The sequence below is a fragment of the Giraffa tippelskirchi genome, chromosome 8 (genome assembly GCF_054371585.1).
Source record: "Giraffa tippelskirchi isolate mGirTip1 chromosome 8, T2T-mGirTip1v1.2.pri, whole genome shotgun sequence".
Lineage (NCBI taxonomy): Eukaryota > Metazoa > Chordata > Mammalia > Artiodactyla > Giraffidae > Giraffa > Giraffa tippelskirchi.
The window spans coordinates 10,614,143-10,633,923 of NC_137282.1; the positions used below are offsets into that span (position 1 = coordinate 10,614,143).

At 39.2% G+C, this 19,781-nt stretch overlaps 1 protein-coding gene across 5 annotated transcripts in view; it reads right to left on the minus strand.

Moving 5' to 3' along the window:
* Positions 1 to 2,784: 2,784 nt before the first annotated feature.
* ADAM32 (ADAM metallopeptidase domain 32) overlaps positions 2,785 to 19,781 on the minus strand; it is a 252,915-nt gene continuing 235,918 nt past the window's right edge. For 4 of the 5 annotated variants that reach the window (XR_014063396.1, XM_081524007.1, XM_081524006.1 and 1 more), the window contains exons 39-42: positions 10,388 to 10,541; positions 8,885 to 8,935; positions 7,009 to 7,047; positions 2,785 to 2,903 (exon numbers count right to left, since the gene is read on the minus strand). Coding sequence is in view for 4 of the 5 variants with exons in the window: in XM_081524007.1 (XP_081380133.1) it covers positions 2,897 to 2,903; positions 7,009 to 7,047; positions 8,885 to 8,935; positions 10,388 to 10,541 (251 nt within the window). In the remaining variant the exon portion in view is untranslated. Of the gene's footprint in view, positions 2,904 to 7,008; positions 7,048 to 8,884; positions 8,936 to 9,583; positions 9,590 to 10,387; positions 10,542 to 13,536; positions 13,547 to 19,781 lie in introns of all 5 variants that reach the window. The other variant, XM_081524005.1, reaches the window with a different exon arrangement.

The following is a 19,781-nucleotide window of genomic DNA, read 5'->3' on the forward strand; positions in this document are numbered from 1 at the left end:
CAGCATATGAGAAAAAATTAATCTAAAGCAGAAGATGCTTGTTATGGTTTCCGTCTTCTTTAAGACTTGTTTTCTGGCCTGTTTGGGGAATGTTCTATGTATAATCAAGAATGTGCATTCTTCTGCTTTGGGTGAAAAGTTCTGTATATGCCTGTTGGGTCCACATTGTCTGTAGTGCTGTTCGAGACTGCTGTTTATTGATTTTCTGTGTGTTTTATCTATTATTTAAAACGGGGTACTGAAATCTCCTACTATTATTGCATTGCTGTCAATTTCTTCTTTCAGATTTGTCAATACTTGTTTTATACACTAAGGTGCTCTGATTTTGGGTGCTATGTATATTTACAATTGTTATATCTTTCTGTTGAATTTACCCTTTTATCATTGTGTCATGATCTTTTTTTTTCTTTCTCTGGAGGCAGTTTTCGATGTGAAAACTGATTTAAATATAACCACTCCTTTCTTTGGTTATCATTTGTGGGAAATATCTCTTTCTTCCCCTCGCTTTCAGCCTACGTATACCTTTACTCTAAAGTGAGTTTCCTGCAGACAGCACACAGTGGGGCTCTGCTTTCAGTTTTAATCATTCAGCCACTCTGTATCTTCTTATTGAGAAGTTTAACCCACTTTCATTTAATGTAATTATTGATAGGGAAGGATTTATTATTGTCATTTTATTAACAGTTTTCTACTCATCTTGTAGTTCTTTTGTCACTCTCTTCTCTCGTTATAACAAACTACAAAGCTCTTCACAGCAAAGGATACAGTTAACAAACGAAAAAGCAACCTATAGGATGGGAAAAATACTTTCAAATCATATGTCTGAGAAAGGGTTAATAACCAAAGTGTATTCGGAATTCATATAACTAAATAGCAAAAAAATCACAAACAGTCCAATTACAAAATGGGCAAAATGACCTGAATAAACATTTTTCTGAAGAAGACATATAATTACCAACAGATACATGAAAAGGGATGAACATCACTAATTATCAGGGAAATATGAATAAAAACCAAAACGAGATAAAATCTTACAACTTTTAGAATGGCTATTACCAAAAAGATAAACAGAACAAGTATTATCAAATGTGTGTGCGGAGAAATTGGAACTGCGGTATGCTGTGGAAGAGAGAATATAAACTGGTACAGCCATTAGGGAAAGCAGTATGGCAGTTCCTCAAAAATTAACAATAGAATACCATATGATCCAGCAGTCTTACCTCTGGGCATGTATCAGGAGTAAATGAAGTCAGTATCTCAAAGAAATATATGCATACCCATGTTCTTTGCAGCATAATTCACAATAGTCAAGATACGGAAAGAACCTGTGTCCATAACAGACAAATGGATAAAGAAAACATGATACATTTATTCAGCTGTGAAAAAGAAGGAAATCTCACCCTTACTCACTCCTGCCCTTTCTCAATACTGCCATTTGTGACAACATGGATGAACACAGAGGACATTTGCTAAGTTAGATAAGACACAGAAAGATAAATACTGTATAATCTCATTTAGATATGAGATTTCAAAAAGAATGTTAATAAGCTTTACTTGACATTTACATATTTGACAACTACAAGGCGTACATTTTCAGTGCACATGGAGCATTCACCAAAATAGACCAGAGAGTGTATCGTAGCAAAACAATAGTTTCAGAGTATGAGAATTATGCAAGTATGTTCTCTGACCATGGCTAAATTAAGAAAAGATGAAACTGAAAATATCCTAATATTTAGAAATGAAACAACATACTTCTAAGAAATCCATAATTCTGAGATCAAACTGACACATCAAAACTTGTGAGATGTAGCTAAAGAGATTCATAGAGCAAATATATATCTTTCAATGAATTAGAAAAGATTTAAAAACAATGAGCTAAACTTTCACCTCAATAAGCTAGGAAATGAGCAAATTTTAAAAGACATAAATCAATGAAACAGAAAACAAAGATGCATATAGAATCACCACAGTTAGGAATGAAAGAAGGGACATAACTTCAGCTCCTATAGACACTGTAAAAGATATTATGAACAACTTTATGTCAAAAGATTGACCATTAAATGAAATGGATAAGCTTTAAAATTACCACTTCTGAAAAAAAAATCACAATAAATGGAAAGTCTAAATAGTTTTCTGTTAAAGATATTGAATCCATAATTTAAAATCTTCCCACAAAGAAAACTTCAGTTTCATTGATGAATTTTGCCAAATATTTATTGAAACACTGAACAATACACACTTTCAGAAAAAGGAAAATGAGAGAGATTTTTCCTAACTCAATTTATCAGTCTTCATATCCAACTCTGATAAGGTATTAATCTTTGCTCCTGAGACCAAAGCCCAAGCTTTCTGGGTCCTTCTGTCTTCCGGGATTCATCCTGTGGGTCACCCAACCGAGGGGCACGAGAAAGGTGGCAAGCAGAACGTGAGGCCTGAGCAAGCTCGGCTTCCCTCAGCCCTGGTTCTGCAGTTGTGGGGAGGGGTAGGGGGCAAATAGCTGTATTAACTGAGATCTGCATGCAGCCAGCCAAGGCCAGTGAGAAGGACCAGGAGGAGGAACACAGTCCACACACAGATCCTTCCCTGAGGAACAGTAGTTGATGCAGATTCCCAGCCGCTGGGGGCCCAGGCAATAAACCCAAGTGGTGGTGGGGAGAGCTGTGGAGAAGAGCTCAGGGAGTCGATGCGAGTTCAGACGGACGGTCTTCAGTCAAGGGCCCTGACATGGCAAAACTGTGCCTCGGGGTGGGAGAGGAAATAAAAACAAGACGCTCCTGCAAATTGGTCCAGCTTGGTTTATTGTTTTCCATCAGCTGTGACCAGGGGAGAAAAGGTCGAATTTTCATTTCTCAGTGAGACCCCCAGTGATATCCATTGCCTTCTGAGGAAATTATTAGTTACTGTGGAAAAGAACAAAGACACATGTGCTTAGGTTTTGATGAACAAGTAAATCACCTTCCACTGCAAAACAAGCAGTTGGCATACTGCCAAGTGAAAAATTCATATGGCAAAATAAAAGAATTCTAGGAAGAAATTTTATAATTTTGCTTATGAAATTACTTAACTGTGAGTAGCTTATTAACTAGCAATTGTGATTTCTGGAGAACCATCATATTCAACGATAAGTACTTGCAAATGAGAAAATCTAACATTTTTTCCACATGCAACGAAATGTTCTTGAATATAACAAGTTAAATCTTTGCATTGTTTTTAGAAATTTAAATACATATCGATTTTTACTTTTTCCATATCTTGAAGCCAGTCATTTTTTATTTTTTCATATTGTAAACAGTGTTTTGGTTTTGGCACTTGGAAACTCACAGGCCTTATAGCATTTTGCCTATAGTACCTAATGGATAAAGTGAGTGGCTTAATCATGAATTCATTTTATAAACTAAGTTACATATCATGTATCTTATTAGAGTCAACTCTAATTCCATTTTATGCACAAGAGCAAGTTTCCAACAAACTTATAAGAACTTTATTAAACTGAAGAAAAAAGACTAAAAGTCTTTTAAAAATGATTTAAATACTCAGTAATCAAGGTTAGTAAAGTTTAATGCATCATTTTTGGTGAAGTACTTTACCAATTCACCAATAAAGATTTAGGAATTAGCTAGTTGTGGATTATAAGCTTCATTTTAATTTAAAGCATATTTATTTTAAGAGATAGTTCCTAATATATTTGCCTACTATTAAGTGTTTCACTGCTTTTCTGTGATTTGGATCTAAATAAATTTAAGCTTGATACAATACACTCTGACAAAAATAGATTTTTATGGCACTTTCTCCTTGTTTCCCTTCAAAATAGTGGTAAAAAAGAAATATCTGCGACATTTTTTAATTATTATCAAAAGTCAAAACCAAATTCTTGAGCCTCTTTTCCACTTTTATATCCACGGGTTTCTTATTTCTGATCCCCTAACCAAAAGAATGAAAGAGTAAAAAAAATTAGTTGAAAATAAATTTACTGAGTTTAATCAACAGATAAGATAAAATAGGTAGGAAGATTAGGAAGAGAATTCAGTGAAAAGAGTGGCATAAGAGTGGCATAAGAGTTTCCCTTCCTATCCTTTCCAACATCTGCTGTTTTATATCTTCAAAACTTAAAGGAGATTTTTCTTACTACTCTGACCACGAAACTCCCCTATTTAACATAGTAGAAAGTGAAGTGTTATTCATTCATTCGTGTCTGACTCTGCGACCCCATGGACTGTAGCCCTCCAGGCTCCTCTCTCCATGGGATTCTCCAGGCAAGAATACTGGAGAGGGTTAATACAGTTAGTTCTCCCTCAAACCAATAAAAGGATTTGTATTTCTGGATTTGTCAGACTACTGTATATATAATCTATATGATTTCTGGCTTAAATTTTTCTTTTCTCCTGGTAGTGTTTACCTGAGGAGTTGGTTCTATCAACATCACCCACTGGTTTTCAACTTTTTAAAATAGTGAAAAAAGGAAAACATAATGGGTGCTATAACAGTGAGGCAGAGCAAATATGTCTGCTAGCTTATTAAATTTATAGAAAGAATAATCCAAGAATGTTTTTTGGTTTATTCTAAACACAAGAACTGGAGAAGGCAATGGTACCCCACTCCAGTACTCCTGCCTGGACAATCCCACAGACGGAGGAGCCTGGTAGGCTACAGTCCACGGGGTCGCTACGAGTCATATACGACTGAGCGACTTCACTTTCACTTTTCCCTTTCATGCATTGGAGAAGGAAATGGCAACCTACTCCAGTGTTCTTGCCTGGAGAAACCCGGGGACATCAGAGCCTGGTGGGCTGCCGTCTATGGGGTTGCACAGAGTCAGACACGACTGAAGCAACTTAGCAGCAGCAGCAGCAGCAAACACAAGGACTGGATGAAGCACAAGCTGGAATCAAGATTGCCAGGAGAAATATCAGTAACCTCAGATATGGAGATGAAATCACCCTTAAGGCAGAAAGTGAAGAAGAGCTAAAGAGCCTCTTGATGAAAGTGAAAGAGGAGAGTGAAAGAGTTGGCTTAAAACTCAACATTCAGAAAACTAAGCTGATGGCATCTAGTCCTATCACTTCATGTCTAATAGATGGGCAAACAATGGAAACAGTGATAGACTTTATTTTGGGGGGCTCCAGAATCACTCGAGATGGTGACTGCAGCCAAGAAATTAAAAGATGCTTGCTCCTTGGAAGAAAAGTCATGACCAACCTAGATAGCATATTAAAAAGCAGAGACATTACTTTGCCAACAAAGGTCCGTCTAGTCGAAGCTATGGTTTTTCCAGTGGTCGTGTATGGATGTGAGAGTTGAACTGTAGAGAAAGCTGAGCGCCAAAGAATTGATGCTTTTGACCTGTGGTGTTGGAGAAGACTCTTGAGAGTCCCTTGGACTGCAAGGAGATCCAACCAGTCAATCCTAAAGGAAATCAGTTATGAATATTCATTGGAAGGACTGATGATGAAGCTGAAACTCCAATATTTTGGCCACCTGATGCGAAGAACTGACTCTTCTGAAAAGACCTTGATGCTGGGAAAGATTGAAGGTGGGTGGAGAAGGGGACGACAGAGGATGAGATAGTTGGATGGCATCACTGACTCAGTGGACATGAGTTTGAGTAAGCTCCGGGAGTTAGTGATGGACAGGGAGGCCTGGTGTGCTGCAGTCCATGGGGTCGCAAAGAGTTGGACACGACTGAGCAGCTGAACTGAAACACAAGCTAGACTAATGGGTTAACACTGCAGACCACACTTCAAATGTGATATATATTGTCCCAGGATGGTGATTATCCCTCAGTCTTGAATACCACTTCCAGAAGTAGATGACTATGCAAATGACATATTCTTTAATGAGAGATAGTGTGAGGGGACAGTTGGAGTAGTCATAACGTCAATCACGTGTGTATGTGAAGTTTAAGATGTATGTGATCGTCATCCTCTAAGCAAGTATTTAGTGAGCATTTACTCTGCTGGGTGCGAACACAAGTTGGTTAGCAAAGTACACATGGTCATTCTGTTCAAGCCATTTCAGAGCTTATCGGCAAAGTGCGGCGCCAGGGGAGCAGCAGCTGGGAAGCACTGGTGTTTGAGCGCCACATTACAAGTCCCTCGGTGATGGCGAGAGTAGAGGCAATAAAGACAATCTGCCTTTTTCTTCACACTTGGTTTGGAGGAAGCAATGTCTATAAAAGAGTAACTATGGTAGGAGACATTAAAAACAAAAGAACAAAATAAAGGAAACAGAAATGTCAGTAGCTTCCTGAACGGAGGGAGTGACATCATCAGGGAGGATAGAAACTAGCTAATGTAGTGGGGCAGCCTGAAAACAACCTGTGGGTATAAAGTAGATTTTGGAATATCAGTGGACTGAATGTAACTAAAAGAAGACACTTTAAGGGAAATGCCAAGCAGTACACGTAAATGAAAACTCATAAGGGAGAAAAGAAGATTAGCAGATCAGTAAATATTTGATGACTTTGGAAGGATCACAAGGCCACATAGGAAACTGAAAACTCACGAGAACTCTGTATTAACACAATTGTGGGCTGTGCGATTGGGGTGGGGAGTGTGGAACATGTAGAAGTTCAGTTTGTTTATAACTGTCTCTTAGATAAACTCCTCTGAAGAGCGGTAATAATTTACTCAGTTGTTCATACTGAGTTTGTGGGTATAAATGTGATCTAAAAAACAAGAAATATTTCTCTTTGTGTATTTCATCATAAAACATGCACAAAAAATGTTCTGATTATGAGTTAATTTCACAAAATAATTATACATATCTTGCCTCTCATTAGGCTTAACTAGTTTTTCCCTATGTATCAATAGAGTAGGCAACCAATAAAAATTTAGTAAACTGAAGAAAAGACTAAGTTCATTAATACTCATTCCCAGAATGGAAAATATTAATAAGTTGTTTTTACTGCAGTACTTCATCCATTGTAGCTGCTTAAAAATATTAAGCAATTACTTGTTCATTTTCAACTTTGACTTACTTATAAGAAACATTTCCTAAGTCACTTACCTGCTGCTATTTGTTTGGGCACTACTTTCTGACTTCGATCTAAATAAAAATAAAAATGTCTAAAAGTTAATACGAAGAAACACGCCTACCTTAAGAATGACAATCAAGCCATTTTATACCCAAACTACTCTAGTTGAAATGTACATATTCCAATGGGCTATGCTATCATCTCTGACTCAGTGTAGGTGAATTAATATCCTAGAAGAGATGAATTATGTTGACAAGGTTTCAGGGTGAGAGAGAACATGAGAGGGACAAATGAGGACAGTTAAAACGTTATACATATTCCGTGTGTGTGTCTGTGTTTGTCTTTATACTTTTATGTTTGTGGATTTTTTTTTGTCTGGCCACCTGTGTGCATGTCTGTGGAAAAGATTAACTCATTCATTCATTTATTCAACAAATGTTTATTAAGCACTTACCATAAACCAAGAACTCTGCTACATGCTGGCTATGCAGTGTGGAGCAAGATAAATATGGCCTTTATCCTTTATGATAACAGTGTAATAAGACATACATCTAATGTGAGGAAAATGTAGCTATGTTTAAGGATCATATGATAACTCCCTGACACTGAGAGGACATACTAATGAAAATCAATTTTTCTTTTTAGCTTAATGAGAGTAACTTATGACTCCATCAGTGTCACTGAAAGGAGAAGATCATAATAATGAAAGAGAGATAAAGGATAAGAAAAGAAGGCATTATAATGGAAGCGGAAGACCTGTTCAGAATAAATGAAATTAAACAGCCTTGTTGTGCAGCCTAAACATCCTACTCTGTACGTTTGGGTGTGTCTGGGACAGCAGTATACTTTGGAGGAAGCTAGGTGGAATCACGAGGGCACAGGAGCCCACTCCAGCCTTCTTGCCTGGAGAGTCCCACGGACAGAGGAGCCTGGCAGGCTACAGTCCCTAGGGTTGTAAAGAGTCGGACACCGCTGAAGCACTGAGCACGCACGCACGCAGGTGGAATAACACCATCCCCACTGCTGGATGTGGAAAACTAAACAATCATTGTATTATCACACGGACATATCCACCTTTCAGGAAATGGAGGGAGACTTAGTTAAAACTACTTTGTAATTGTATGTATGGCTGAGTCCCTTTGCCTTTCACTTGAAACTGTCACAATTAATTTTTGGTTAATTACTTATACCCCAATACAAAATAAATAAGTTTTTAAAAAACTACTTGGTAATTCTGAAAGGCTATGTAAGACACAGACCTTTACGACCTTTTTCTTCAGCAAATTTTTCTCAAGTGACCAGGGTAAGCACTCATTCAGTTGTTCAAGAGCATACATATTGGGTTTCTAGAGTCTCCAAATAAAGAAGTGAACTCCATTTATGAGTTAGCACCATAAACATTTCACCAATAATTTATTCCTTTGTTTCTCCAGAATAAACTCCTAACATACATTAACAAACTGAAGAAAGCATTTATTTATTTAGACAAACACTCACTGGTTACTAGGTTAGAAAACACTAAAAGGAATTTGTGTGTGTATGTGCTGTGTTAAGTCGCTTCAGTTGTGGCTCAATGGACATGGGTTTGGGCGGACTCCAGCAGTTGGTGATGGACAGGGAGGCCTGGCGTGCTGCGGTTCATGGGGTCATGGAGAGTCGGACACAACTGAGAGACTGAGCTGAACTGAAATGCTAGTGTGGGTGCACAAAAATCACTCCTTTGGTGTGGGTCAGGGGGGATTGAGACATCATGTAACCAAGTTTTATTATTCAGTATTATAAAATCGTCTGCAATGGAGACTATGTAAGAATATTATGAACGAATGCTTGGCTTCACATTAACGATCTAAGTGCTCCTTGTGCAATGGTCACAGGCACGGTGTGGACGGTGAATTCTGCTACACTCACCTGACGCTGCGGGAGGACTCACTATTAGTGCTGCTTTCCTCTGACACAGATCTGTAACATCAATAATGTTTTGTTTTAAAAAGTGGGAAACTTTTAAAATCTTAAACAATCAAGTGACTATTTGAATGAAGAATGTTCTTCAGAGAAATAGAGTGATTCACTAAATAAAATGTCTCCTTCCAAGGAAATAAAAGCAATAAAATAACTACCATCTCAATATCAGGAGAAACGCCACCAGCCATCTTGCTATGCTGACCTAATCTTCTCATTCTCATTTCACATTTACTCAAATATTTATGGGATAAGCCCCCATATTTGCGGGCAGTCCCCTTGATTCTATGATATCCCTAACTCTCACCTAAATTAAGCCCAAACCATAAAGTAGCAGCCCAAAATTTCAGCTCATTTTCTGTATATTTCTATAGATTTCTTTCATTCTCTCATAACACATACTCCTCTTCTCTTTATATCAATTTCAAGAAGGTAAAACTAGAGATAAATACCTCTGTGGGAAAATATAGTAAATTATGAATAAGGGGCTCAATAATGATACTTAAATTGTTGTGTAATGGATTACAGATAATATGATAATTTTGTTTATTAACTTGGTGTACCCAGGAGTTTATGATAAATTGGAAACCTATTATCTCACATTTTATACAGTAACAGAGAATAATTTTAAGAACGTAAAGATTAAACCCTTCGCTCAAGATATCACAGTTATCAAGATGTGCAATATTTAGGAGTTGAAGCCAGGTTTTTTGAGACTAAATATAATTTTCTCCCCATTTCATGATGCTTCCTCCTGTCTAACCTGATTATCACGAACTACACATGTAATTTCTAGTTGAGAAATGACTTGCCCAGTCAGCAATATAAATAATTAGGAAAATAAATAGTATGCAGGCATCTTCATAGATCTTATCTCTAGTGGAGCAGAGTATTTTAATGAAGTTATTTACCACTGGTCTGTGGCTCTATATGTTAAAAATTTATTTTTAAATGCAGTGTTATTATTTATTCTCATGAAGCTTGTGTACAGTATGACCATATAGACAGAGTCTGTGGATTAAGAGCCTGCCTGGTCGCTCAGATGGTAAAGAATCCACCTGCAGTGCAGAAGACATGGGTGAGGAAGACACCCTGGAGAAGGAAATGACCACCCAATCCAGTATTCTTGCCTGGAGAATTCCATGGACAGAGGAGCCTGTGGTCTACAGTCCATGGGTCTGAATGAAGAGTCAGAAACAACTGAGCGGAAACGATCATAGTGGATTAAGAGGCTGAATAAATCTCCAGCATACCCTTGACACCCATCCTCCTCAAGTAATACTGCTGGTAAAATGTAGTAAAACCAGAAAAAATATGAAGGACACCAAGCCAGTCTGAAATGTATCAGTGTGCCTCTCCTCATATCGCTTTACCTACAGTCTTAGCATATTCTTGATGAACTGAATACTTTTTTCTTGACTTATTTATTTGATAAGAATAAAACATATATACCTTTCAAGCTCTCCTCTGTAGCACAGCTCTCTTATTTGATCCTGCTTTATTATAAGAGCAGCAGCAATGATGAACACAGGTATAGAAATGTAGAAAATGAGTTGAAGTCTGTGTTTTGGATGACCAAGAGATCTTTCCTTCCAAACACTTTTACCTTGAATGGAAAGCATAATTTCAAACTGTGTCAGAGATGTTATTAACCAAATGAAATGGTGCAAAGCTATCATTACCAACCATATTCCCGAACACTATAAACAATTCATTCATAGAGACTGTGAATATAATAAAATCCAAAAACCTAAACTAATCTATTAGATGAGCTTTACTGATGCTTCTGTGCTTTCAAACATCTACCATATGGTGATATCTTTGATGGAAGGCATTGTTCTTTCATGGACCACATATTTAACACCTGTAAGTATTTCTTCAATTCTGTTCTGATACAGGGTTTCTGAGGCTCAAACATATATATCACAAAGAGTATTGGGATTTTACCTGTATGTGAGAATTAAATCTGGAGTGTGTGGCATTTGGGCTTCTCTGGTGGCTCAAACGGTAAAGAATCTGCCTGCAATGCAGGAGACCCATGTTCAATCCTGGGTTGGGAAGATCCCCTGGAGAAGGGAATGACTACCAACTCCAGTACTCTTGCCTGGAGAGTGTCATGGACGGAGAAGCCTGGGGAGCTACACTCCATGGGGTCACAAAGAGTTGGACACAACTGAGCAACTAAAACTTTCACACTTTCAGTGGTATTTAATTTTTCTTATATTACTAGAATTTTTTCTAAAAATTAATCGTCTCTAAATAACTTATTTAACTAAGTTCTTTAATCTAATTCATCAAATATGTGGCAATAGGAAACTTTTAAAACGACTCTAGATTTTATAGAATGCATGGCTAAATCTGCCTCTGACCCACTTCTGATTGACAAGTGCTAATATTTACATTTTCCTCATCTGTTCTTATAGATTCTCAGCTGACATCTGTATTCACCTTCCTGGAGTCCTAATGTATTGAGTCCTGCTTTCTCCATAATTTGTTGGCTTGCTTCTTTTTATTTGATATGAACTCTTTGGCAGTGTGGGAGTCCTGGGTTCAATCCCTGGGTTGGGAAGATCCCCTGGAGAAGGGAACGGCTACCCACTCCAGTATTCTGGCCTGGAGAATTCCATGGGGTCGCAAAGAGTCAGACCCGACTAAGTGACTTTCACTTCACTTCACTTCTTGCTCTATCACATCTTAGTCACATGGAGGAGCTGACAGTCAGAAGAGCAACTCACCAGCTGCAGTGTGGATGGATAATCGCTGAGGCTCAAAATACTCCTCTTAGGATAGCCCCAATTCTTCTTTTTTCCCATGGTTTTTAAAGAGAGTTCAAGGTAGGAGCAACATTTTATTTTTCAGTCAGCTCTGTGCATGTGCCTGGGGTTCCCAGTATCTTCAAGATAAAAATTACATGATATTTGTAATTAGACAAATGAATCAGATGAAGAGATTAGCATCTCTAGTTATATCTGGCAGACTGATTCTCAACCTCATGTATAGTCGTCCGGGTAATCATAGAGATCACGTGGCTATTTGAAAATGAATGTAAGATATGAAAGTGGCCTTGAAAATCTAAGCAGGATTTCCCCAGTCCAGAAAAAAATGATCTTTCTTCTTTCCCTTTCACTGTCTAGTTTTAACAAGCACTATGTACTGATACCTGCCAACAAAGACTATTTTCTATAAATTCTTCTTTCAGTTTGGGATCTTCGTTTAACTAATTACTCTGAGTCTCCAGTTCCCATGGGTTAAACTAGTCCCCAACAATCTGCCTCAAGGATTCTACCTCCTTTCAAAGATGCCTCAGGGCATCCAGTCATTTAACTATTCAGTTCAGTTCAGTTCAGTTGCTTAGTCGTGATTGACTCTTTGCGACCCCATGGACTGCAGCACGCCAGGACTTCCTGTCCATCATCAACTCCCAGAGTTTACTCAGACTCAAGTCCATTGAGTCCGTGATGACATTCAACCATCTCATCCTCTGGCGTCCCCTTCTCCTCCTGCCCTCAATCTTTCCCAGCATCAGGGTCTTTTCAAATGAGTCAGCTCTTAGCATCAGGTGGCCAAAGTATGGGAGTTTCAGCTTCAACAACAGTCCTTCCAATGAACACCCAGGACTGATCTCCTTTAGGATGGACTGGTTGGATCTCCTTGCAGTCCAAGGGACTCTCAAGAGTCTTCTCCAATACCACAGTTCAAAAGCATCAGTTCTTCGGTGCTCAACTTTCTTTATGGTCCAACTCTCACATCCATACATGACCACTGGAAAAACCATAGCCTTGACTAGATGGACCCTTGTTGGCAAAGTAATGTCTCTGCTTTTTAATATGCTGCCTAGGTTGGTCATAACTTTTCTTCTAAGGAGTAAGCTTCTTTTAATTTCATGGCTGCAGTCACCATCTGCAGTGATTTTGGAGCCCAAAACAATTAAGTCTGCCACTGTTTCCACTGTTTCCACTGTTTCCCCATCTATTTCCCATGAAGTGATGGGACCAGATGCCATGATCTTAGTTTTCTGAATGTTGAGCTTTAAGCCAACTTTTTCACTCTCCACTTTCACTTTCATCAAGAGGCTCTTTAGTTCTTCTTCACTTCCTGCCATAAGGGTGGTGTCATCTGCATATGTGAGGTTATTGATATTTCTCCCGGCAATCTTGATTCCAACTTGTGCTTCATCCAGCCCAGCATTTCTCATGACGTACTCTGCATATAAGTTAAATAAGCAGGGTGACAATATACAGCCTTGACGTACTCCGTTTCCTATTTGGAAGCAGTCTGTTGTTCCATGTCCAGTTCTAACTGTTGTTTCCTGACCTGCATACAGATTTCTCAAGAGGCAGGTCAGGTGGTCTGGTATTCCCATCTCTTTCATAATTTACCACAGTTTATTGTGATCCACACAGTCAAAGGCTTTGGCATAGTCAATAAAGCAGAAATAGATATTTTTCTGGAACTCTCTTGCCTTTTTGATGATCCAGTGGATGTTGGCAATTTGATCTCTGGTTCCTCTGCCTTTTCTAAAACCAGCTTGAACATCTGGAAATTCACAGTTCACATATTGTTGAGGCCTGGCTTGGAGAATTTTGAGCATACTAATTCACCGCTTTTCACCTCCTCCCTTTTATTTCCCCCAAATGTCTCAGCCTTTATGACTCAAGGGTTTAATTGTCATATCAAACTCCCCAAAACACAGATGCGACCCATAGCAAACTTCATGGGTAAATATAAGGTATAGAGAAGCCAGCATCCAGCAGCAGCAACTCCCAAAACTTTCCCCCCTTCTCCTCCAACTCCACACTACAATCAGATGGATGAGAGAAAAACAAGATAAGAAGTTCTGTGTAGACACAAGATTGCTCATAAATAGTCATTTCACTTTGGCACTGTTAACTACACAGTTACATGAGTACCTAGTTTCTCCAGCCAGCTATTCTACCATCAATAAGTTCCAGGTTTACTTAGAATAATCGATGTATACTAAAGAGTGTGTGTGTTCTGTCACTCTCGTGTCCAACTCTTTTGCAAGCCTGCCAGGCTCTCCTCTCCATGGAATTCTCCAAGCAAGAATGCTGGAGTGGGTTGCCATGCCCTCCTCCAGGGGATCTTCCCATCCCAGGAATAGAATCCACTTCACTGGGCCACAATGAGCTCGGATCTTACTCAAGTAATACGCCAGGTGTTTCTCTGGGGTGTTTTCAAATGAAAGTAATATTTAAATCAGTGTGTGTGTGTTAGTTGCTCAGTTGTGTCCAATTCTTTGTGACTCCATGGACTGTAGCCCACCAGGCTCCTCTATCTGTGGGATTTCCCAGGCAAGAATATTGGAGTGAGCTCCCATTCCCTTCTCTAGGGGATCTTTCCTACCCAGGGATAGAACCCAGGTCTCCTGCATTGTAGACAGATTCTTTACTGTCTGAGCTACCCAAGAAGCCCAATATTTATATCAGTAGACTGAGTAATGCAGTAGCTTTCTTTAATGCAGGTGGGCCTCTATCCTGGAGGTCTTAGTTAAACAAGAACACTGACCCTCCAGTGAAGATTCTTCCTGCTTGAGGTGTCCAAACTGAGACGTCAGCTTTGCCTTACCTTCAAGGCTGCTGCCCTTCACACAAAGCCTGCACCATCAGCTCTCCTAGAGCTGAGTTTACTGACTCTGTAGATTTTGGAATTTGTCAGCCTCCAGAGGAGCCTTGTAGGCTGTGGTCCATGGGATTACTAAGAGTCCGACACGACTGAGCGTCTTCACTTTCACTTTTCCCTTTCATGCATTGGAGAAGGAAATGGCAACCCGCTCCAGTATTCTTGCCTGGAGAATCCCAGGGACAGGGGAGCCTGGTGGGCTGCCTTCTATGGGGTCGCACAGAGTCAGACACGACTGAAGCAACTTAGAAGCAGCAGCAGCAGCAGAATCACATGGGCCAATTGATTCCTTCTAAAGCTTCTCCCCCTGCTCCTTCAATGGTCCTGTTTCTCTGGAGAATTCTAATACAGATTTTGGTTCCAAGAAACAAGATGTTATAACAAATACTTAAATATGTGGAAATGGCTTAGGAATGCATAATAGATACTAACTAGAGGAATTTTGAGGCATACTGTGAAAAACTCCTAGATTAATCTGAAGAGAAGGCGGGAGGAGAAGGGTACAACAGACGATGAGATAGTTGGATGGCATCACCAACTCAATGGACACGAGTTTGAGCAAGCTCTGGGAGTTGATGATGGACAGGGAAGCCTGGTGTGCTGCAGTTCATGGGGTTGCAAAGAGTCGAACATGACTGAGTGACTGAACTGAACTGACTGAATCTGAAGAGATTGTTGGTGGAAATATGGAAGGTAAAGGAAACTCTGGTGAGGGTTCACAGGCAAAAGAGGAGAGCAGGAGAGAAAGCCTACATCTTTTTAGACAATACAAAGATAATTATGAACAGAATGGTGATAGAAATATTTACATGAAAGTTGCTTCTGATGAGATTTTAGACAGAAAAGAACAATGGGTTAGAAAAGGCAACTCCTGTTATAAAGTGACCAAAAACTTGGCTAAATTGTAATCTTCTGCTTTATGGAAGATAGAATTTGTGAGTCATGAAACTGGATAATTAGTTGAGAAGATTTCTAAGAAAAATGTCAAAGATGTAGCCTGGATACCCCTGACTCATTAGAGTAAAATGTGAGCAGAGGAGACAAAGTGAAGAAGTTAGTGCTAACCAGACAGGGGCCAGAATTTAAAGATTTGGAGAATTCTTGGTCTATGAATTTTGCCAAAAAAAAAAAAAAAGGTAAAATATGTTCCCAAAACATGGATAGAAAAATCTTCTGATAAATAGACTGTGCATGTGAACCATCTCAGGAGAAGGCGGGAATAAGGATGAGATGATATTAGCAGAAACACTGCCAGGTCAGACCAAAGGGAACAGCACAGGGCTATAGAACCAACTGGCTGCCAATACGCTTTATCCTTCCAGAAAAGAGAAGGGTGCAGAGGGTGACTTGGAGATCACCAAGGCTTCCTCTCCCATCACGGGGCCAGGAGCTGTCTCTTCCTCGGTTTTGACCAGCCAAGCTCCCTTGCCCAGTGGCTCAGGGGCAGCTTACTCCAAAGAGCTGTATGGATGGAGCCTCTGTCCAGAGCTGAAGAGGTAGGGTAGAAGCTACTGCAGCTGGGTTATGCTCCCACCTCAAAGGCTCTGGAGGACAGAACATCAAAACTAAGAGGGTTATTCTCCAACCTTAATGTCGAATGTAATTTGCCTTGCTAAGTTTTATTTGAATTTCCTGAGACCTGTCACCCTTTTCTCCTCTCCAATTTCTCCCTTCAGGAACAAGAATGTCTATTGTATGCCTGTCTATCCACAGTTGTTTTTTTTTTCTTGATGGTCCAACTCTCATACCTGTACATGACTACTGGAAAAACCATAGCTTTGACTAGATGGACCTCTGTCAGCAAAGTGATGTCTCTGCTTTGTAATACACTGTCTAGGTTTGTCATACCTTTCCTCCCAAGGAACAAGCGTCTTTTAATCTCATGACTGCAGTTACCATCTGCAGTGATTCCGGAGCCAAGAAAATAAAATCTGTCACTGGTAACACTTTTTTCCCTTTTATTTGCCATAAAGTGATGGGACCGAATGCCATGATCTTAGTGTTTTGAATGTTGAGTTTCAAGCCAGCATAGTCACTCTCCCCCTTCACCCTCATCAAGAGGCTCTTTAGTTTCTCTTCACTTTCTGTGATCAGATTGGTAACATCTGCATATCTGAGGTGGCTGATATTTCTCTTGGCAATCTTGATTCCAGCTTGTGATTCCTTCTACCCAGGATTTCGCATGATACACTTTGCATAGAAGTTAAATAAGCAGGGTGATAATATACAGCCTTGTTGTATGCCTTTCACAGTCTTGAACCAATCAGTTGTTCCATGTCTGGTTCTAACTGTTGTTTCTTGACACACATACAGGTTTCTCAGGAGGCAGACAAGTTGGTTTAGTACTTCCAATTCTTTAAGAATTTTCCACAGTTTGTTGTGATCCACACAGTCAAAGGCTTTAGTGTAGTCAATGAAGCAGAAGTACATATATTCCTGGAACTCTGTTGCTTTCTCCATGATCCAATGAATGTTGACAATTTGATCTCTGGTTCTTCTGCCTCTTAGAAATCCAGCTTGCACATCTAGAATTTCCTCAGTTCACATACGGCTGAAGACTAGCTTGAAGGATTTTGAGCATAACCTTACCACCACTTGAAATGAGCATGATGGTATGATAGTTTAGGCTCTATGAGGTCATTGCTTTTTCACTGGGACCTGTTGTCCACAAGAGCCTGTGTGTGTCCTCTAAGAGTGGAGGTTCTGTTTTCCCCAGTCCTATGGAATTACTGCAATCAAACCCCACTGGCCTTTAAAGCCAGATGCTCAGCGGGTTCCTCCTACTGATGACAGACCCCTAAGCTGGGGACCCCCATGTAGGCATTCATAACTTTCACTTTTGTGTAATAAATTCTGTGATATAATTATTTTCCAGGTTGTGGGTCACCCACCCAGTGGGTATGGGATTTGATTTTATCGCTATTGCACCCCTCCTACTGTCTCATTGTGGCTTTTGCTTTGTACTTGGATGTAGGGTATCTATTTGTATGTTCCAAAATTTTTTTCAATGGCTGTTTAGCAGTTAGTTGTGATTTTGGTGTTTTTGCAAGAGCTTATGTCTTTCTGCCAAGTCATCTTGTCTCTGCCTCCTTTTTCTCTTTCGTTTGTGCTTGATCTTATTTCACTTGCTCATAGAGTGCTGAGGGCAGAGGTCTTGCACCCTACACTTCAGACCTAGTGTGAAATTGCCTTGCTGACATCTCTGCTGAGTGTGTAGCAGTATTGAATACTACAGCATTGCTTATTTAAAGGTTGCTAACAAAGCATACCTTAAAAGTTCCCCATACAAGAAAAAAACTATAATAAGTATGCTGACAGGTGTTAGCTAGACCTACTGTAGTGATGACCTACATCATTTTACAATGTATAAAATATCAAATCATTATGTTGTACCCCCTGAAACTAATGTAATGCTACACATCACTTATATCTTAATAAAAAATATTTTGAATTGGGTATGGTGGAGAAGGAGCTAAAAAAACACATATGGAGATGAAACCTCAAATGTCCAGGTTGAGACAAGCAAGTATCTAAATCAATTACACATTTTTGTTTCCTAAATTAAAAAAGAATTGTCTTCGATACAGATGGCAGTGTTCAGATAAAAATAGCTACTGCTGGATTAGCTCTGGGCACACTACAAGAACAAACGTGTTTTATCTATTCATTCAATTTCTTGATTGCTCTACAAAACAATGAAGTTACATTTCCAGATTCATCGATTGTAACTAGAATGACTAGTGGGAGAAAAAAGTGGAAATTTTGATAACATCTGTTGATCCCTTACAGTGAAACAATGACTCTGTCACATCTTAGAAAGTAAATGTGGTAGCACACATTGCCCCAACTCTTAGGTAATTCAGTTTCCAGAAGAGAATTTCAAATAAGCTTCTGAGTTTCTATGAAAATTTTAATAGAACCATATAAAACATAGAGATTTTTGCTATCCTGATCAAACACAAACTAGTCTTTGCTCATCTATACACATATTTAGCAGATGGAGCAAATGTAAATCTTTGTAAGTTCCATTCAGTCTATAAATTTCTTACTGAAGAAAAGAAAAAGATCTCACTTGCCAAATGTCCTGTACACCTGGCACACAACACTGAAAAGGGTGTGACTTGTTTTTCTGTGATACAAGGGTTTTCATAATGAGAATTTCAGTCACTTTTAGTTTCCTCAAAATGTGCAGAAGCAACATCAAGCATTTTTTTTTTTTAACGTCACAGCGTGGAAAGACATTGCTTCCTTAAACAAGTGTAGGAGATGGCTGCACTCTTTGCCGGCCACAGAAGATGCGTTGAAATATTTGCAGTGCACTGTGTGTGTGTTCAGTCACAGCCGACTCTGTGCGACCCGATGGACGGTAGCCCACCAGGCTCCTCTGGCCATGGAATTCCTCAGGCAAGAATATTGAAGTGGGTTGCCATTTCCTCCTCCAGGGGATCTTCTTAACCTAGGGAGCGAATCAGGGTCTCCTGCATTGGCAGGCAGATTCTTTTACCGCTGAATCACCTGGGAAGACCAAGCTAAAATATTTACCTGATGTAAAATCTTATTTTTAAAAGGCTGGACAAGAAGAAAATACTTCTCTAATGTTGAAATTCATGGAGGATGAGAATAGAGAAAAGAAAGTTCGCAATGAAATGGAAATTTATACGCTGCTTTTCCAAAACAATCTGATGATCTGTGAAGAGGCCATCAGAATTCCAGAAGAGGATGTATTGACTACACCTTGGTAGTTCTATGATTGGCATAGGTTGTGACAACAATTCATACACTGAAAAAAACGACTCATACTTTTGGAAATAAAGACTGCTTCAGAACTCAAAAAATGTAAGCAGCAATGGGTAAGCAAGTTAAGAAGGACTTTCTCAGTTCCTTTATTAAAATGGCAATTTATATGGAATTCAAATTAGATTTCACTAACTAAGATTACTTCTATGCTTTAAGCCATGTTCCCTGAAAAAGAAATATTTAACATCCAGTGTGCTTTGGAGTGCATAAAAGTGATGGGCATTTGAGATGTGGATAGCCTATGTGATGAATTTAAATATGCAAAAGAGCTGACTGACAGAGAGGTGGCCTATCAGACCAAGCCTGTAGCAACAAAGTGATTGAACATTTTTGGAGAGCTGCACACTATTAATAGTTTCTCCAAGCCTGAAAACCTGCTTTATCTAGTAAAGAAAACCCTTAGTATCCT